Source organism: Mustelus asterias, chromosome 3 (assembly GCF_964213995.1).
Source record: "Mustelus asterias chromosome 3, sMusAst1.hap1.1, whole genome shotgun sequence".
Lineage (NCBI taxonomy): Eukaryota > Metazoa > Chordata > Chondrichthyes > Carcharhiniformes > Triakidae > Mustelus > Mustelus asterias.
Genome location: NC_135803.1, coordinates 5,758,572 through 5,779,931, shown reverse-complemented (window position 1 = coordinate 5,779,931; position 21,360 = coordinate 5,758,572). Strand labels below are relative to the sequence as shown.

The window sequence follows — 21,360 nt, the reverse complement described above, 5'->3', positions numbered from 1 at the left end:
GCAAGTTATTTTGCTTTGCAATAGCCCGCGGCAGGACTGGATGACTACCCGTGGTTCAACATTCAAATCTCAGCAATTTGATTCCGAAATCCCCCAGCGAAGGCATCACGGTGCAGTCCCTCGTACAAGTTGCAAATTGTTGTTTTTATTTGCCCGAGACAAAGAAATGAAAGGAAGACAGCTGCTCAAACTGTTTAAAATAAATGTTGTAATTTACTGAAGTGGCTTTGAACCCTGGCATTGCCGGTAACTTTCCAGCACACACACCGTGCTCTAATTAACAATTTCAGTGTCGTTAGCCCAATTGGCTTATTTGGCAGGAAAATTAGCTCGGGAAAGTTGATAAATTCTCCTTTCCTTTGATGTTTTCCGTGGAAGCAAATTCCAGTTAATTTCCCTGAATTTAAAAAGTGGTTCGCCCGAGGGAGGGTGAAGGGATTTTCAAATCTTGCTCATTTTCCGTCAGAGTCTTTGTAGAGCGAGTTCTGGCGTGCTAGGGCCAGTGTACAAAAGGATTAGAGTTTCCTGGTGTACACCTAACATTGGCACATCGGGAAATCACCACCAATTCAAATGTGCAGATTAGTGGCTATGTTTTAAAGTTGTAGAGATAGGCAACACGGAAATGGGCCCTTCGGCCCAACTTGTCCATGCCAACCAGTGCCTGTGTCTCTGTTTCTGTGCATTTCTACATCCGGAACGACACTTCTCAAGTTACTCCAGTGGCTGGAATGCTCTGTGATATTCTGAGCTTGTTTCTTGCCAGTAACACAATGATTTTGGACATTCTCTGTCCTTTAGAATCATAGAATCCCGACAGTGCAGAAGGAGGCCATTTGGCCCATTGAGTCTGCACCGACCACAATCCCACCCAGGCCTTATCCCCATAACCCATGCATTTAACCTTGTTAGTCCCCCTGACACTAAGGGGCAATTTAGCATGGCCAATCCACCTAACCCGTACATCTTTGGAGTGTGGGAGGAAACCGGAGCACCCGGAGGAAACCCATGCAGACACGGGGAGAACGTGCAGACTCCACACAGACAGTGACCCAAGCTGGGAATTGAATCCAGATCCCTGGCGTTGTGGGGCAGCAGTGCTAACCACTGTGCCACCGTGCTGCCCACAGTTAGAGTGAAGAGGACAAATAGACAGAAAGAATGTAGGGAAACAAAAAGAAAGAGAAACAGAGGCAGGGAGATGGACAGACAAAAAGTGAGAGAGATATATGGTATGAAGGACAGCAAAAAAGAGAGACAGATAGAGTAAGACAGGGACACAGAAAGAGCCAGATAGACAGACAGGGTCAATGAGAGGGTGGGAGAGACAGGCAGGTGGCACAATTCCCTGGCCCAGGAATTGTTAACTCAGCCTGTCAGTTGGTGGGTTATCTGACTGTGGCAAGTTCGCAGCACAGCAAGATCACAGCCAGATCATCATCCACAAATACAGCTTCCAAAAAGAGAGGCAATCAGAAACTTCAATTCATCCAAGATTCCTCCTCTGCCCCAACTCGCATCAAGTCCCATTCACCCATCGCCCCAGCCCTGTGCTCACTGACCTACATTGCCTCCCAGTTCAGCAATACCTCAAATTTGTGTTCAGATCTACTCCATGGCCTTGCACCTTCCCTATCTCTGTAACCCCCTCCAGCCCCTCACCTGGCGAGATCTCTGAGCTTCTCCAACCCAGGCTAATTGAGCATCGCCAATTCTAGTGGCTCCATCATTGCCAGCCGCGCCTTCAGCTGCCTGAGTCTGAAACTCCCTCCCTGAACATCTCCACCTCTCTCTGTGCTTTACTTTCCTCCTTTAAGATCCTCTTTAAAACCTACCTGTGTCTTGACGTCACATTTTGGTTGATAATGCTTCTGTGAAGCACCTTGGGACATTAAAGATGTTGCTATTGTTGCTTTGTTTAAATCATAGAATCATAGATACATGGGTAGGAAAGGTTTAGAGAGATATGGGCCAAATGCAGGCAAATGGGGTTAGCAAAGATGGGCTTTTTGGTTGGAGCAGTTTGAGCCAAAGGGCCTGTCTCCATGCCGTTGATTCTATGAATCTATGATTCATAGAGTGCAGGAGAGGCCCTTCAGCCCATCGGGTCTGCACTGACCTATGTCAAACGCCTGACCTGCCATCGAATCCCATCTGCCAGCACTTGGCGCATAGCCCGGAATGTTATGATGTGCCAAGTGCTCATCCAGTTACTTTTTAAAGGATGTGAGGCATCCCGCCTCCACCACCCTCCCAGGCAGCACATTCCAGATCGTCACCACCCTCTGGGTAAAAAGGTTTATCGTCACATCCCCCCTGAACCTCCTGCCCTTCACCTTGAACCTATTTCCCCTCATGACTGACCCTTCAACTAAGGGGAACAGCTGCTCCTTATCCACCCTGTCCATGTCTCTCATAATCTTGAACACCTCAATCAGGTCGCCCCTCAGTCTTCTCTGCTCCAATGAAAACAACACAAGCCGATCCAACCTCTCTTCATAACTTAAATGCTCCATCCCAGACAGCATCCTGGTGAATCTCCTCTGCACCCCCTCCAGTGCAATCACATCCTTGTGGCGACTAGAACTGCACACAGTGCTCTAGCTGTTGCCTCACCAAAGTTCTATACAACTCCAACATGACTTCCCTGCCTTTGTAATCTATGCCTCGATTGATAATGGCAACTGTCCCATATGCCTTTTTCACCACCCTCCTAACATGCTCTTCTGCTTTCAGAGATCTGTGGACAAACACGCCAAGGTCCCTTTGTCCCACAGAGCTTCCTTGCTCTTTAGAGTAATATTTTCCCCGACCATGGTCCTGGTCTAGACAGCTAACTGAGCAGACAGCCCAGGCCAGACCCAGCTTCCTACAGTTAAATCGAGCTCAGTGTTCCACCCAACACCCACAGGATGAGGCACTGGAGAGCAAACAGGACTCAGAACACTCATCAATTCTCCCCCTGTCTGCCGTGCCTCAGTGGAGGGCAGGCATTCATTCCGTGCCACCCGCTCCCACTCCAGAGGCTGGAGCACAAATCGAAACAGACGCTCCCAGTGCAGCGCCGAGGGAGTGCTGCAGTCTCGGAGGTGCTGTCTCTTAGATCAGATGTTAAAACTGTCCCATGGCAGGATTCAAAAGAAAAACAGTGGAGTCCTCTCTGATATCCTGGGCTAACATTGATCCCTTGACTAACATCGTGTGGGCGGCACGGTGGCACAGTGGTTAGCACTGCTGCCTCACAGCGCCAGAGAGCTGGGTTTGATTCCGGGTGACTGTCTATGTGGAGTTTGCACATTCTCGCCATGTCTGCATGAGTTTCCTCTGGGTGCTCCCACACTCCAAAGATGTGCGGGTTCGGTTGATTGGCCTTGATAAATTGCCCCTTAGTGTCAGGGAGATTAGTAATGTAAATATGTGGGGTTATGGGGATTGTGGTCGGTGCAGACTCGAAGGGCCAAATGGTCTCCTTCTGCACTGTAGATTCTAATGTGATGCTGTGTGATATTCTATGACAGATTATCCAGTCAGCGTCACATTGCTGTGAGTCGGAGCTTGCGGTGCACAAATTGGCTGCATGTATCCGACGTTGCCGTGACAATTTAATGTAACATGCTGTGGGGCTTCCCCAGATTGTGAAAGATGCAATAGAAATGCAAGTTTTGCCTGCTTTTTATCCAAAGCCAGAGAGTGAGGTGAAAGTCAAAGAGGCAGAGACGGGACTCAGTATTAGAAAGGGGAAGGTGAGGTTAAGACCATGAGCAACTCCCTTTGAAAACAGACAGCTGGTTTAGCCAACTTCAAGGGCAGTGAGCTTTCTGAGCGTCAGAACCCACGTCACATAAAAAAAAATACAGAAACCAAACTCAAACATGAAAGCAAAAACACTTCTGATTATAAAAAGAAATAGTTGGAAACATTTCAAGGTTACAAGCTAATCTCAGAACTCAAGAGACAGCAACAGCAAAAATGGTCAGACATAAAACCAGCCCCAGTTCACCCTCCGCCTCACTGAATAATACTCCATCTTCTCAAAGACATGGAATTCAAAGTCACAGCTCCCAGCAACACTTACAATCGTAGAATAGAATTCCTACAGTGCAGAAGGAGGCCATTCGGCCCATCGAGTCTGCACCGACCACAGTCCCACCCAGGCCCTATTTCCATAACTCCACATATTTACCCTGCTAATCCCCCTGACACTAGGGTCAATTTAGCATGGCCAATCAACCCAACCTGCACATCTTTGGACTGCGGGAGGAAACTGGAGCACCCGAAGGAAACCCATGCAGACATGGGGAGAATGTGCAAACTCCACACAGACAGTGACCCGAGGCCGGAATTGAACCCATGCCCCTGGCACTGTGAAGCAGCACTGCTAACCACCGCGCCACTGTGCTGCCCCTGGTGGATAGAAAGCTCCAGCACAGAAGGCCATTCAGCCCCTGTGGTCTTTGCAGGCTTTTTGGCAGAGTTATCAAATCCATCCTGTAATATTTCCTCTTTTCATGTATTTATCAATTCCCTTCTGAAAATTACTATTGAAATTGCTTCCATTGCCCTTTCTGGTGTTGCTTTCCAGATCGGAACAACTCACAACCCATCACCTATCTCTGTCATCTCTACCCTCCTGTCGCTAGATGCAGTTTTTCCTCACTTATTCTAATAAAATCATATCAAAATCCCCTGCCTTTCCTCAAAATAGTGCCACTATTTCTCTTCTGCCAACCTGAGGGGCAGCATGGCCTTTGCTCAACATCACATCCAAAAGATGACATAGTGCAACACTCCCCTCAGAGTGTCAACGTGGATGACCCGCTTTTGTTTAAGAATATTCCTTTCACAGGATACGGCCATTGCTGGCTAGAATTTGTTGTCCATCCCTAATTGCCCTTACAATGGCGATGGTGAGCCATTTTCTTGAACCGCTATAGTCCATGTAGTGTAGGTACACCCACTGTGCTGTTAGGAAGGGAGTTCCAGGACTTTGACCCAGCGACAGTGTAGGAACGGTTCACATATTCCCAAGTCAAGGTAGTGGGGGGTGTCCAAAACTCGGGGTCATAGCCCAAGGATAGGGGGACTGAGATGAGGAGAAATTTCTTCACCCAGAGAGTGGTGAATCTGTGGAATTCTCTACCACAGAAAGTAGCTGAAGCCAAAATATTGAATGTTTCCAAGAAGGAGTTAGATATAGCACTTGGAGTGAAGGGGATCAAAGGATATGGGAGAAGATGGGATTAAGTTATTGAGTTGGATGATCAGCCATGATCATAATGATCGGCAGAGCAGGCTCGAAGGGCGTTAAGTCCCATTATTTTCTTCATCATCAGTTATTATACATATCAAATCCACTAAGTTTTTCCACTTGACATATTTTTCTATTCCTTTGTATTTCTGTTTTTTCCCATCGAGACTGACTCTCCGAGGGCAGTACTGAGGGAGTGCTGCAGTGCCCAAGGTGCTGTCTTCCAGATGAGATGTTAAAACGAGGCCTCACCTGTCCTCTCAGGTGGACAGATCCCGTTTCAAAGAGGACCTGGGGGCCTCCTCATGCCCTGACCAGAAGGTATCTGTTCATTTATCTTATTGCTGTTTGTGGGAGCATTCCCCTCAGTCCAACAGCGACGACACTTCACCAGTACCGTATTGGCTGTGGTGCTGCAGAAATGTAAGTCTTTACTTTGTGCTTTATTTCTTTGGGGCTGTGGCATTGGATCCAGCAGCAATATTGGCTTTGGCTCAGACTGAGAGCTAAGTAAACCAGCCTCACGTTAAAAGATTCTCTGGACAGGCTCCGCTGGGCGGCCTCGGGTGTGAGTTTAATCTGCCCTGTGGTATTGACGGAACGAGAGAGAGAGAGGGAGAGAGAGCAAGGCGCCTCGACCCAGGACACAAATCTCTGCTCATTCGCTTATCACATGGCACCACGATATCAGTTTATTTAGAAAGAGGCTTACCCAGAACACATTGATTCTTGACTGAGATGTACACACAGCATCAGGTCCAGTTCCCAGACTGTAGTTATACCTGGAATATCGGCCTGGTGCCTTTAAGAGATGACATGGCAAAGTCCCCTTCTCCCCTCCCCCATCACCCCAAATCCCATGGTTATTCTCCTCTTTCTGAGGCAACATTCCAAGCTCGACCTTCCTGGTAACTGATTCCATTTCCATCCTGTCTTTCCTCTCCACAGTCCCTATCCAGGCTGGAAAGTGATCACCAAAACCCAGGCAAGAGGCAAACCGTCCACCTTCCAGCATCGGTCAGAGAGTGGGTAGAGATCAGGAGCTGGAACCCAGGCTGTGGAGAGAGCGGCGGGAGGAGTGGGGGGGGGGGGGGGGGAGGGGGTCACTTTACAGCCCAGGGGGTAGCAGTGACCTCCTAAAAGGCCTTTAAAATTATGAAAGGATTATGAAGGGTTATGGTGGGATAGGACGGGGGAGGGGGTCTGGGTAAGATACTCTGTCAGTGAGTCGGTGCAGACCCAAAGGGCTGAATGGCCTCTTCTGCACTGCAGGGATGCTATGATCTTGGCCTGGGACTTCGTTGGCCACTGTGACCAATGGGATGACGTTTAACTGCGATGCCACCTTCCTTTGCTGAAGCTGCCTACCAGTCCTCCTGCCTTGCTCTGCCCCTTTCCCATCCCACCCCCACTTAAGACAGCCAGAGGCGTGGAGACAATGGTGTCATGGAGCTATCACTGGGCTAGCGGTCCAGACGCCTGGACACATTCTCTCGGGACACCATTTCAAATCCCACACAGCAGTGAAATCTGGAATTGAAAAGCTGGTCTCAGTAAAAGTTGATTTATTATTGTCACAAGTAGGCTTACATTAACACTGCAATGGAGTTACTGTGAAAATCCTCACGTCGCCACACTCCAGCGCCTGTTCAGATACACTGAGGGAGAATTTAGTATGGCCAATGCACCTAACTAGCACGTCTTTCGGACTGTGCGAGGAAACTGGAGCCTCTGGACGAAACCCATGTAGACACGGGGAGAACGTGTAGACTCTGCACAGACAGTGACTCAAGACAGGAGTCAGACCCGGGTCCCTGGAGCTGTGAGGCAGCAGTGCTAACCACTATGCTACCGTGCCGCCCTATAATGATGACAATGAAACTATCATCTATTGTTCTAAAAGCCCATCTGGCTCACTAATGTCCTTTAGGGAAGGAAGTCAGACCAGTCATTACCTGGTCTGGCCTCCGTGTGACTCCAGACACACAGCAATGTGGTTGGTGTCTAACTGCCCCTCTGAAATGGCTGAGCGAGACACTCAGTTCAAGGGTAGTTAGGGATCGTTAACAAATGCTGGTCCAGCCAGCAACATTCACAAAGAATAAGGAACAAAAAGTTACCAGACTGCAGCTCTTATCCTTGGAACTGTTGCCCCAATAAAGGTCTTTACAGAGGCCAGAATAAGGCCATGAAAAGAAGTGAAGTGGATTTTCCATTTCTCCTCAACAATGCAGATGCTGGGGAGGGGAAAGGGACAATGAACCCAAACCCATCCACAGTGTCTTTGAGGGGAAAGTGGCATAGTCATGTCACTGGATTGGTATTAGAGATGCCCAGGTTGATGCTCTGAGGACCTTGCCAGTGATGCCCACATCCCATGAAAGAACAAAGCAAAGAAAAGCAGCCCTTTTGCTTCAGGGAAGGCGATGGCCGAGTGGTATTATCGCTAGTCTATTAAGCCAGAAACTCAGCTAATGTTCTAGGGACCCGGGTTCGAATCCTGCCATGAGAAATGGTGAAATTTGAATTCAACAAAAAATACCTGGAATTAAGAATCTACTGATGACCATGAAACCATTGCCGATTGTCGGAAAAACCCATCTGGTTCACTAATGTCCTTCAGGGAAGGAAATCTGCTGTCCTTACCTGGTCTGGCCTACATGTGACTCCAGAGCCACAGCAATGTGGTTGACTCCCAACTACCCTTGGGCAACTAGGGATGGGCAATAAATGCTGGCCAGCCGGCGACGCCCATTTCCCATGAAGGAATAAAAAAAATCCAACCAAAGTCTTTCCCTCCAGTCTTCTGATTCGACCCAAGGACATGAGCTTTCCCGTCAGGAGCTGTGGCTTTATTTTTGGTTCTGGGAACATTTGCGCTCCGAAATCCAGTTTCCTTATCCCGGCGACAAGCTGGGAGGCCAGAGCCGAGGAGTCTGTCGCTGGGATAAGGGAGCCAGATTTAGAAACCTAAGCATGCTCGGCTCCCAGAATCTGACCTGAACACATGCCAATGGAACAGTGAGCAGACGGCACAGCTGCCTTTACAAACACCTCGAATGTTTTATATCTTGAATTGTTCTGGATGGTAATATTCACCCCTGGGGAGGGGAGGGGAGTATTGATCCAGAGTTTGATACTCCTCCGAACAGTTAGCTGGGAACCCAGTTAGAAATCGAGCTTGATCAGCACTGTCACATCTCCTCAGAACCTCACTAATATCTGACTTCACAATCCCTCTCTAACAAAAACATGAGCAACACCCTGAGACCTTTCTTCATACCTGACATTCCAGCTGGCAGGAATTAGCTCAGCTGCTTTATTCTGCCCCTTCTTCAAGGCCACTGATTTTCCAATGCTGAACTGTCTGGACACAACACACCCCAAAGCTCCATCATCCTTCTTAATTTAACTCTTGTCCATCTCCGCCGCTACCCTGGCCCATCCACTGCTGCTAACTCACAGCCTCAGCCGTCCCAACATGCTCCTGGTGAGCCTCTCACTTAACACCCTCTAAAATTCAACTCATCCAAATCTCTGCTGCCCCAGCACCGCTGCTGATCAAAACTGTCTCCTGGTCGGGCAAAAGCCTCAATTTTACCAATTTTAACCCTTGCTTTCATATCCTTCCAGATGCTCTCACTTCTCCCAAGCTCTGTCATCTCCTCCGGTCTCACAATTCTCCCAGATCCTCCAATTCCGGTCTCCTGAGCCTCCCTGGTATTATCATCTCCGCTTGGAGTTAACCTGGTGTTGTGAGACTTCTTCCTGTGCTTATCATCTCCATCATTGGTGGTCCGTGCTTTTCAGCTGCCTGGATCCTGAACTCTGGAACTCCCTCCCTAAAACTTCTCTCTCTGTACCAATGTCTTCTCTTTATAAGAGGCTCCTTAAAACCTCCGTCTTTGGTTGTTTGTCCTGATATCTCCTTGTTTGGTTTAGGGCCAATCTTTTGTCGGATTATGCACCTGTATGGCAGCTTGGGATGTTTTGCTGTGCTAATGGCGCTATATAAATGCATGTTGTTGTTAATGCTGTAGGATCACCTCTTGTACAAACCCTGACTGTACATCAGTGGGAAACCTTGGATCCAGAATTCCTTATAGCTGCTCAGAGAGACTCAGACATTTTCAAAAATCAGCGTCAGGTTAAAAGGGCGGCACAGTGGCACAGTGGTTAGCACTGCTGCCTCACAGCGCCAGGGACCCAGGTTCAGTTCCGGCTTCGGGTCACTGTCTGCATGGAGTTTACACGTTCTCCCCGTGTCTGCGTGGGTTTCCTCCGGTTTCCTCTCACATTCTGAAAGACGTGCTGGTTAGATGGATTGACCCAAACAGGTGCCGGAATGTGGCGACGAGGGGAATTTCACAGTAACTTCATTGCAATGTTACTGCAAGCCGACTTGTGACACTAATAAATAAATTTTAACTTTGAGATTCTTTGGACAGCCTCCATTGGGGGACCTCGAGTGTGAATTTAATCTGCCCTATGGTATTGACTGAACAAAAGAGAGAGGGAGAGAGCAAGGCGCCTCGACCCAGGACAGTAGCTGGTCTGTCCTTAGAGTAAGAAGTCTCACAACACCAGGTTAAAGTCCAACAGGTTTATTTGGTAGCAAATACCATAAGCTTTCGGAGCGCTGCTCCTTCGTCAGATGGAGTGGAAACATTTCCACTCCATCTGACGAAGGAGCAGCGCTCCGAAAGCTTATGGTATTTGCTACCAAATAAACCTGTTGGACTTTAACCTGGTGTTGTGAGACTTCTTACTGTGCCCACCCCAGTCCAACGCCGGCATCTCCACATCATGACTGTCCTTAGAGGACAGAGAACCAATTACCAGCAGCAATGGGATCAGGAGCAGAGCACACGGCCCACTGACCCTGCCTCACCATCCAACATGGTGGCTGATCTAACGATCAAGTCCTGGGGCTGGACTCGAACCCCGAGCCTCTGGATCAAGTCCAGCCCCAGGACTTTACAGCCAAGGAAGATGCGTTCACAATGCAGCCAAAACTGATTGAGTGTCAACCTGCAAATCCCTCCAAACACACTCCAATGGCAGGCGTTAAGCACGGGAGAGACTCCTGGTGAACATGAATTAATAAAGGATTATAGAATGGTTCAGCACAGAAGGAGGGCCATTCCGCCCATTGTGCCTGTGCTGGCTCTTTGAAAGAACTATCTAATTAGTCCGACTCCTTGCTTTCCCCGAAAGTTATTTTGGCTTTCCCAAGTATTGATCCAATTCCCCTTCAGGAAGTCACTAATGAATCCATTCCCGTGGCCTTTTCAGACAATGCATTCCACATCATATCCTGCTGTGTTTAAAAAAATACATTCACCCCTCTGGATATATTGTCCAATGATTTGAATAATTTTATATCTGGTTACAGTTTCTCCTCATTAACTGGTCATGATTAAATGTCCGAGAAGGTCTTGTGGTGCAATGGGTACGTCTCTGCCTCTGAGCCAGAGGCTCGGGGTTCAAGTCCAGCCCCAGGACTTGACAGCCAAGGAAGATGCGTTCACACTGCAGCCAAAACGGGTTGAGTGTCAACCTGCAAATCCCTCCAAACACACTCCAATGGCAGGCGGTAAAAACAGGAGAGACTCCTGGTCAGCCATGTGATGGATAGAAAGTTGAAGCCACTTTCATCATGGTCCATATCTCCATTGTAAATGTATATGTCTCCACAGCAACTCCGACTCCCTGAATGAACTGTATAACACTCCCCCACAACAAATACAAAAGCTTAAATACTGCAGATGCTGGAAATCTCAAATAAAAACAGAAAAAGCTGGATTAACTCAGCAGGTCAGGCTGTGAAGAGAGAAACAAGAGTTAATGGGTGGGATTTTATGGCCTCGTTCGTCCTGAAACCATACAATCCCGCCCGAGGTTAACGGACTTTTCCATGAAGGAGATAGTCATCGACTTCAGGAAGCGTAGTGGAGGGCATGCCCCCATCTACATCAACCGGGATGAAGTAGAAATGGTCAAGAGCTTCAGGTTTCTAGGTGTCCAGATCACCAACAACCCGTCCTGGTCCCCCCATGCTGACACTATAGTTAAGAAAGCCCACCAACACCTCTACTATCTCAGAAGACTAAGGAAATTTGGCATGTCCGCTACGATTCTCACCAACTTTTACAGATGCACCACAGAAAGCATTCTTTTTGGTTGTATCACAGCTTGGTATGGGGCTCCTGCTCTGCCCAAGACCGCAAGAAACTACAAAACGTCGTGAATGTAGCCCAGTCCATCACGCAAACCAACCTTCCATCCTTTGACTCTGTCTACACTTCCCGCTGCCTCGGCAAAGCAGCCAGCATAATTAAGGACCTCATGGACTCCGGACATTCTCTCTTCTACCTTTTTTCTCAGGAAAAAGATACAAAAGTCTGAGGTCACAAACCAACCAACTCAAGAACAGCTTCTTCCCTGCTGCTGTCAGACTTTTGAATGGACCTCCCTTGCATTAAGTTGATCTTTCTCTACACCCTAGCTATGACTGTAACACTACATTCAGCACTCTCTCCTTTCCTTCTTTATGAACGGTATGTTTTGTCTGTACAGCATGCAAGGAACAATACATTTCACTGTATGTTAATACATGTGACAACAATAAATCAAATCAAATGTCCTGCCGCGCGCCCGCTGTGATCCCTGTGATGGGCGGAGCGGTAAAATTCCAGGTCAATGTTTCCAGTCGATGTGACCCTTCTACAGAACGGTTCTCAAAACGTTAACTCTGTTTCTCTCTCCGCGGATGCTGCCAGACTTGCTGGGTTTATCAGCACTTTCAGTTTTTATATCACAATAAATGTCCCTGCTATTTCTCTGCTGGAAGGCAGATACTCGGTTAATGAGTGAATTCAGAGTTGTTTGTGTTCCTTTGCGAGGTTGCAACTCCTCCATCGCCTCGCCCGAATCATTACTGTTCCTGCGCCAGCTCCAACAGTGGGATAGAATTAGATCCCAGACACCACATCCCACTCTGTCCCTACATCTCTCTCAGCAGGTACGATCTGTAAAACCAGTCACCCGCTTGTGAGGAGGAAGCCCCCAGGGTAGCCAAACTGCGATTAAACGGATTCCTGGAAGATTTCATCACATGACCTGTCCCCCCGCACCCCCACCCGTGTTTCAGCCATTAGTCTTTTGACGCATTGACCAATTGGAAAGCAAAAAGTCTCATTACCCAATCAGATGATGTTTAACTCTCAGCCAATCAGCCTGCCCTCCTCCCCTGCTCATTTTCAATATTTTTATATCTGGTAAAGAGAAATGTTCAAAGAAAATCTCAAAATAACAAATCTTTTTTAATTTCCCAATGATTCTTTTCCAGGGTCGCACACAGCAGTGACCTGGAGATTAATTCAGTTCCTGCAGACGACAGGACAATCCTGGAGTGTTGGCAACCTCTACTCTCTCCTCTACAAAGAGCAGAGGATTATTCCTCAATTCCGTACTGTACCCCACTCCCTGCTCCGAATGTTCTACTTTCCATCTCAAATTCCGGCCATATTCCTGCTCACGTCCCATCATGGGCAAGCAACGCCCCAGGGGAGATCAACTAGTGCTTAACACTGGAATAGTGTGAATTCTATCGTTGGAAGACAATGAGTGAGAGGTGTTAATGATATTATACTTTGCAGCAAATCAGCCTCGGAGATTGGGGGACACAAACAATAATCACTTCAAAGTGATTTTACTTGTGAATAAATAACACATTTTTGAATCATTGAAAACATCTTAGGAAAGTGCAACATCTTAATCTTTGTGACATTGACAAATTTATAGCTGCTAATTATTATTTTCAAAGTTACAGAAACTTCTGTAATCGAAGCTTCCCAGGATAGCTGGAATGAGTCACTATCACAGCAGCCTTGAGCAAGCTCACAATAATCTTTTTAAGTGTGTTGTATTTTGGGGGTTTCTGCCAGGTGTTGAGTGGCTCCGTGGATCACAGCTGGCCAGCTGTGCTGATGGGGCCTTCCTTTGTTGTTAAATGATCCTTGATTTCCGTGCTCCGGTGGAAAGTGCCGGTCACGTGAACAGGAGGAGGCTATTTGCCTTGTCCAGCCCATCCCGCTAAACAGTCAGGTCACAGCTGACCTGTACCTCAACATCAATTACCCGGCATCACTCCAGATTCCTCGATGCCCCAACCCAACAAAAATCTCTCAAACTCAGTCCTGAAAGCTCCAATTCACCCCAGCACTAACAGTTTCTTTTGGGACGGGGTGGGTCGGGGGAGATGGTACAAGGAAGCTCAACTCAGAATCAAAGTTGCCACCATCCTCCCAGAGTAGGATTAGAAATGTGGAGAGAAGGCTAGTTGAGGGAAAGGGAACAGCGTTCTGTGATCTTGGATCTTCACTGGTGTCTTATTGCCCTCTTTCTGCAGTTCCTCAGCCATCAAAGTAAATCTAAACTAAAATTGTATCATATATTTGCCTCGATAAACGTTAGTGGTTTTTTTTATTCATGGGATGTGGGCATTGCTGGCTGGGTCAACACTCATTGCCCACCCCGAGGGCCCGACCGAGAGTCAGCCACATTGCAGTGGCTCTGGAGCCACATGTAGGCCAGACGAGTTAAGGACGGCAGATTTCCTTCCTTAAAGGACATTAGTGAACCAGATGGATTTTTACGACAATGGTTTCATGGTCGTCATTAGACTTTCAATTCGAGATTTTTATTGAATTCAAATTTCACCATCTGCCAATGGTGGGATTTGAACCTGGGGTCTCTGGATTACTAGTCCAGTGACAACACCACTACACCACCGCCTCGCTGTTTGCTCGATAGACTGTGTACACTGGGAAGATAAATACATGGATCTCTTACACCTGACAATGGCCAATCAGCCTGGTACGCACAAAGCTCCACCTTCACCCTCTTTTGCACCGTTCACAGGGGATTGTCCTACCTTGGATACACTGCAAGGATCCATCTTCTGCTCTGATGGTGAAGGTTTCTCCCGGGTTAACCTGAACTAAAATAACCTGCAAAAAAAAAAACACAAGAGTTAACAGCGGGCCAGGGCAGCAGCACACACACAATAAAGATCTTCTCTTCCACAGCTTGGATGAGGAGAAGCTGAGGCTGGAACACCAGGATCTAGGATGTGTGGAGCTAGTTGCTTTCTGTGACACCACAGCTAGGCTCAGTACTCCGTCCCCCCCACACTCTCACTTTTCCCTCCGAGAGAGAGGGTAATGACTCTGACAACTCAGGCAATGGAATCACAGCTGGCAAGGTTCTTCCTGATATCATGTTGTGATGAGATGGGATGTGGGCGTCTCTGATAAGTTCAGAATTTATTACCCGTCTTGAGGTGGTGGTGGTGAGCTTCCATTCTTGAACAGCTGTGGTCCACGTGGAGCTTGATGCAGCTGAATGCTTTGCAAGGTCACTTCAGAGCGCCGTTAATGACTGGAGTCACAGAGAGACCCAGACCAGGTAAGGACAACAGGGCTTCTTTCATAGAATCATAGAATCCTACAGTGCAGAAGGAGGCCATTTGGCCCATCGACCTTGCACTGACCACAATCCCACCCAGACCCCTGACCCCGTAGCCCCACAACTTTCCCAAGATGGCACCGGAGCAAGGCGACTTCTTGCAAGCTGTGCCCAGCATACTTTCTAATTCTATCTTTTACTCTCATTCCAATACTTTTCACTGTATGTTAATACATGTGACAATAATAAATCAAATCAAATCAAATATTTACCCTGCTAGTCCCCCTGACACTAAGAGGCAATTTAGCATAGTCAATCAACCTAACCCACACAACTTTGGACCGTGGGGGGAAACCGGAGAACCCGGAGGAAACCCACTCAGACATGGGGAGAATGTGCAAACTTCACCCTATTATAGAAAGGATATTATTAAACTGGAAAAAGTGCAGAAAAGATTTACTAGGATGCTACCGGGACTTGATGGATTGAGTTACAAGGAGAGGCTGGATAGACTTGAACTTTTTTCTCTGGAGCGTAGGAGGTTGAGGGGTGATCTTATAGAGGTCTATAAAATAATGAGGGGCACAGATCAGCTAGATAGTCAATATCTTTTCCCAAAGGTAGGGGAGTCTAAAACTAGGGGGCATAGGTTTAAGGTGAGAGGGGAGAGATACAAAAGTATCCAGAGGAGCAATTCTTTCACACAGAGGATGGTGAGTGTCTGGAACAAGCTGCCAGAGGCAGTAGTAGAGGCAGGTACAATTTTGTCTTTTAAAAAGCATTTAGATAGTTACATGGGTAAGATGGGTATAGAGGGATATGGGCCAAATGCGGGCAATTGGGATTAGCTTAGGGGTTTTTAAAAAAAGGGCAGCATGGACAAGTTGGGCCGAAGGGCCTGTTGTCATGCTGTAAACCTCTATGACTCTATGACTCCACACAGACAGTGACCCAAGGCCAGAATCAAACCTGTGTTCCTAGGGCTGTGAGTCATCAGTGCGAGCCACTGTGCCACTGTGCCACTGAAGAACATTCGTGAATCAGTCAGGTTTTTAAAAACAAACCAATAACGTTGTGCTCATTTTATACTGAGACCGACTTGTTGTGGTATGCCTGTGAGTGTGAGTTGTGATGTTTTCTGTATATCCAACACCACAGGGAAAAATGGTGCAATCTATCACGTGACATAGGCTGGAATTTTCCAGGCTCGTTTGATATGTGGGTGCAAATTCCATGGCCACTCACTCTCGTCAGGGGCCCATAATGGGACGCGTGTCGAGGCACCTCCGAATGGGATCTTCCCATTCTAAAAGTGACGTCACAGGTGGATAGGGTCGTAAAGAGTGCCTTTGGTACATTGGCCTTTATAAATCGGAGTATCGAGTATAAAAGTTGGAGTGTTATGGTAAGGTTATATAAGGCATTGGTGAGGCCGAATTTGGAGTATTGTGTACAGTTTTGGTCACCTAGTTACAGGAAGGATGTAAATAAGATTGAAAGAGTGCAGGGAAGGTTCACAAGGATGTTGCCGGGACTTGAGAAGCTGAGTTACAGAGAGAGATTGAATAGGTTGGGACTTTATTCCCTGGAGCGTAGAAGATTGAGGGGAGATTTGATAGAGGTGTATAAGATTTTGATGGGTATAGATAGAGTGAATGCAAGCAGGCTTTTTCCGCTGAGGCTAGGGGAGAAAAAAACCAGAGGGCATGGGTTAAGGGTGAAAGGAGAAAAGTTTAAAGGGAATATTAGGGGGGGCTTCTTCACGCAGAGAGTGGTGGGAGTGTGGAATGAGCTGCCAGATAAAGTGGTAAATGCGGGGTCACTTTTAACATTTAAGAAAAACTTGGACGGGTTCATGGATGAGAGGGGTGTTGAGGGATATGGTCCAAGTGCAGGTCAGTGGGACTGGGCAAAAAATGGTTCGGCACAGACAAGAAGGGCCAAAAGGCCTGTTTCTGAGCTGTAATTTTCTATGGTTCTATGGTTCCCCACCGGTGACCCTCCCCCCCACCCCCCTCCTCCCCCCCCCCCCCCCCCCCCCCACCCCCACCCCCACTGGCGTGACATCACGCTGGTGGGAATCACTACTGGCTCCAAAATCGGGAGCTAGAACCAGCCATGATGACCACACCAGGGGCTCGGAGGAGAGTATAGCCCCCGTGTGGTGAGGGATACAGCTGTGCAGTGCCCTCTGACACCCAGGCAGTGCCAACCTGGCACCGTTAGAGAATCCCATTGGTTTTTCCTATTATATTGGGGGGGGGAGGGAGGGGGGGCAGTGATGGTGGTAGGGAGCAAGAAAGAGAAGGGGAGGGGGGATGTCTGCATTGGGATGGGGCTCTGATGCCCCTTTGCTGTTGATGATGGGGGAGGGCACCCAATCTCTGTCAGTCTGGGCTTGGCGGCATATTTAGCCCCCTCCGCTCAGGAATGACGGTGCAAAACACGCCCCTCCCCCCGGCTTTTTTTTGACAAAGTGTCAAAAGATGTGGAGGGAAAACCTGCCCGTGTCTCTGGAGAGAAACACACCAGTTTTCAGTCAGAACCTGGCACTAAAGGCGGGATGTTCCAACCCCATTTGCCCCAAAACCGGAAAATCCCACCCGAGGTCAATGGACCTTTGCATGGTCTGCCCCCAGCCGCCCCCCCCCCCCCCCGCCCCGCCCCGCCCGCTACAATTCCCATGGTGACGGGATGGGAAAATTCCCCCCTTTGCCATTCTTTTGGAAAATTCTGCCCTTAGTCTCGGTTTGTTCTGAGGAAGTTCCCAACCTAGACACATGGACAAGATAACCGATTGGGTAACACTGCCACCAACTTCTTAACTCCTTGATAAATGGACCTGTGTATTCCTGTGTTAACCAATCGCTTGTGTGGGGCTGGTGCCTTGATACTTATCCATTAAACTCAAGGAGAAGAAAACTACAACTAAACTGTTTGAAACATTCAGTGCTACGATTAAATTCCAGATTAGGAGCTAACTAACTGAAGCACTACATCCCTGTAATCAATATGATTATTAAACAATTACTTTCATTATGATCTTCATTCACAGTTTGCAGCTGATAATAGAATTGTAGAGTCACTAATTTCTCCCAAATCTGAATCAAACTAGTCACTAAATTTCAGCATTAATGCATCGGCCTCTTCCTTCTCCCCCCTCCCCTCTCCCCCCTCCCCTCTCCCCCCTCCCCTCTCCCCCCTCCCCTCTCCACCCTCCCAAGATAAGAAAAGGCTGCTTGTGGGAGCTTGCTGTGCGTAAACTGGCTGCCACATTTCCAACACTTCAAATGCCCTTAATTGGCCGAAAAGAGGATTGTACTGGTGATGGAAATCACTCCAAGAAGTGCAGGTCTCTACTCCTATCAGCAGATACAGAAGTTAAGGAGCTCTCAATGTAAAAAAAAGTAAAAGGTAAAGTTCATTTATCAGTCACAAGTAAGGCTTACATTAACACTGCAATGAAGTTACTGTGAAATTCCCCTAGTCACCACATGCTGGCGTCTGTTCAGGTCAATGCATCTAATCAGCACGTCTTTCAGACTGTGGGAAGAAACCAGAGCACCCGGAGGAAACCCATGCGGACACGGGGAGAACGTGCAGACTCCACACAGACAGTGACCCAAGCCAGGAATCGAACCCGGGTCCCTGGCGCTGTGAGACAGCAGTGCTAACCACTGTGCCGCTGAGTGTAAGGAGCTGTTACATCGAGCATGAGGCATCATGTGGTTGTTATGATATTAAAGAACCTTCCATCTTTCTTGAGGATCCCCTTTAACCTGACATTCACACACTCAGAAGGAAATATTTCCAGCTTCACTCCTGCCAGTTTGAACTTGCATTTCTACTGTATCTTCCTCAGAATGTCCCAAGGTGCTTTCCAGCCAATGACGTGGTATTTTGAAGTGTGATCAATCTCAATGTAGGAAACATGGCGGCCATTTAGTGCACAGCAAGCTCCCACAAACAGCAAAGCAATTATGACCAGATCACCTGTTTCTAGATGTTCATTTCACATCCCTTATTGTCCAGCCGCATGATCAGAGCTCTCGGTGGAGTGAGGATTGGCTAGATTACAGAACATTGGGAAGAATGGATCCTTTTCAGGTCAGCAAAGTGTAACTGGTGGAGTGTCACAGGGATCAGTGCAGGAGCCTCACTATTTACAATCTAGATCAATGATTTGGACGAAGGGACCGAGTTACATTTGCTACAACAATACAAAGATAGGAAGTAAATAAAGCAAGTTAGAAGGAGGGCACAAAGGCCGGAATTATACCACCTCGCCCGCCACAGAATCGGGGCGAGCGAGGGTCCGACACGGAAATTTCCTTTCAACTCGGGCGGGAATTTCCGGTCTCACCCGAGCAAGGCTTTAAAATCCCGCCCAAGGTCTACAAAAGGATTTGGTTAAGTGAATGAGCAAAAATATGTCAGGTGGAATAGATGTGGGAAACTGTGAGGTTCACCTTGGTGGGAGGAGTAGCAAAATAGAATGTATTTAAACGCAGAGAGATCGCAGAACGATGAAAAGGGATCTATATTGTTCAGAAGAAAGAGAGACTGTCTCATTGAAATATGTACCATTCTGAGGAGATGGGTGGGGGGGAGGGGGGGGGGGGGGCGGAGGGAAAGGGGGGGGAGGGCGCTTGACAGGGTTGATGCTGAGAGGGTGTCTCCCCTTATGGGGAAATCTGGAACCAGGAGGTACAGTTTAAAAATAAGGAGCTTCCAATTTCAGAGTGGGAAATGAGGAGGGATTTATTTTCACAGACAATTGTAAGTCTGTGGAATTCTGTCCCAGGAGAGCAGGGGAGGCTGGGTCTCAGAATATATTCAAGGAAGTGTTCGTGAGATTTTTGATTGGCAAGCAAGTGAAGAGTTATGGGGGACAGACAGGAAAGTGGCGTTGGGGCCATAATCAGATCAGACTCAATCGTATAGAATGGCGGAGCAGGCTCAAGGGGCCGAATGGCCTTCTCCTGCTCCTATTTCTGATGTTTATATGTAGGACAACATTGGGAAACTCCTTCTCTTTGAAACAATGGCTCTGGGAGTTTCCCATCTACCTGAGAAAGCAGACGCAGCCTCTTTTTAAACTCCCATCTGAAAAAGTAAAGCATTTAAACTGAGGATCAGGTCACTCACTACCCTGCTGCTGTTTATGGGAGCTTGCTGTGCACAAATTGGTTAATGTACTCCCCATACTACAACAGTGACGACACTTCAAAAGCTTCAAAAAAAGAGACCACTTCATTCACTCCAAAGCACTCTAGATGGTCTTGAAGTTGTGCAGAATTTTTAAAACTCATTTTACAGGATGTGGCTAGACCAGCATTTAATGCCCATTCCTAATTGTCACTTTGGAAGGCGATGGTGAGTCGCCTTCTTGAACCCGCTGCAATCCATATGGTGTAGGTACACGCGCAGTGCTGTTAGGGAAGGAGTATCAGGATTTTGACCCAGTGATATGAAGGAATGGTGATATATTTCCAAGCCAGGATGGTGAGTGACTTGGAGGGGAGCCTCCAGGTGGTGGTGTTGCCAGGTAACTGCTGCCCTTGTCCTTCTAGGTGGTAGCGGTCGTGGGTTTGGAAGGCGCTGTCTAAGGAGTCTTGGTGAGTTGCTCCATTGCATCTTGTAGATGTTACACCCGGCTGCCACTGTGTCGGTGGTGGAGGGAGTGGATGTTTATTATTGTCGCATGCATTAGCATACAGTGAAAAGTATTGTTTCTTGCGCATTATACAGACAAAGCATACCGTTCATAGAGAAGCAAACGAGAGAGTGCAGAATGTAGTGTTACAGTCATAGCTAGGGTGTAGGGAAAGATCAACTTAATGCAAGGTAGGTCCATTCAAAAGTCTGACAGCAGCAGGGAAGAAGCTGTTCTTGAGTCGGTTGGTACGTGACCTCAGACTTTTGTATCTTTTTCCCGACGGAAGGAGATGGAAGTGAGACTGTCCGGGGTGCGTGGGGTCCGTAATTATGCTGGCTGCTTTTCCGAGGCAGTGGGAATGAATGGGAGGCTGGTTTAAATGATGGACTGGACTACATTGACAACACTTTGTAGTTTCTCACGGCCTTGGTCAGAGTAGGAGCCATACCCAAATTTGGTTTGGGTTGGCTTGGGTTTGGTTTGAATGCCTTTCCCTCACTGGGGTACAATATCCTGTTGATTTTCACTCAGAATTCACATGGTGTAGTTTGTATTAGCGTGGTAAAGGATTAGCTAGCGAACAGGGAGCAGCCAGTAGGGGTAAACGGGTCACCTTTGGGTTGGGAAACTGTAATGAGTGGATTGTCACCGCGATCAGTGCTGGGGCCTCAACTATTTACCGTCCACATCAATGATTTGAACGCAAGGTCGGAATATATATGAGCTAAATTTACCGATGTATGTTGATACACATGCAATTGATATAAATATATACATACAGTTTTGTTTAAGAAGAATGTTTAAAATTTCAGATTTTTTTTTCTGCAGGCAACCAATGTGTTTGGAAAACATTTAGGTCAAGGTTGTAAAAGCAAGTTAGTTGCTCATTTCAGCTAGGAATTTGTTACTTTCACACAGCGGATGGGCCTTTGCTTATATCAGAAAAAATCCCCAGGGAGGTTGATTGACAGAGTTGTGTGAT

General features: G+C 47.6%; 1 protein-coding gene across 1 annotated transcript in view; it reads right to left on the bottom strand.

Annotated features, from left to right (window-relative positions):
• The window catches only part of fndc3ba (fibronectin type III domain containing 3Ba), a 348,179-nt gene that overhangs the window by 209,456 nt on the left and 117,363 nt on the right, over positions 1 to 21,360 (bottom strand). The window contains 1 exon segment of the mRNA XM_078204432.1: positions 14,187 to 14,262. Within this exon segment, the coding sequence (XP_078060558.1) occupies positions 14,187 to 14,262 (76 nt within the window).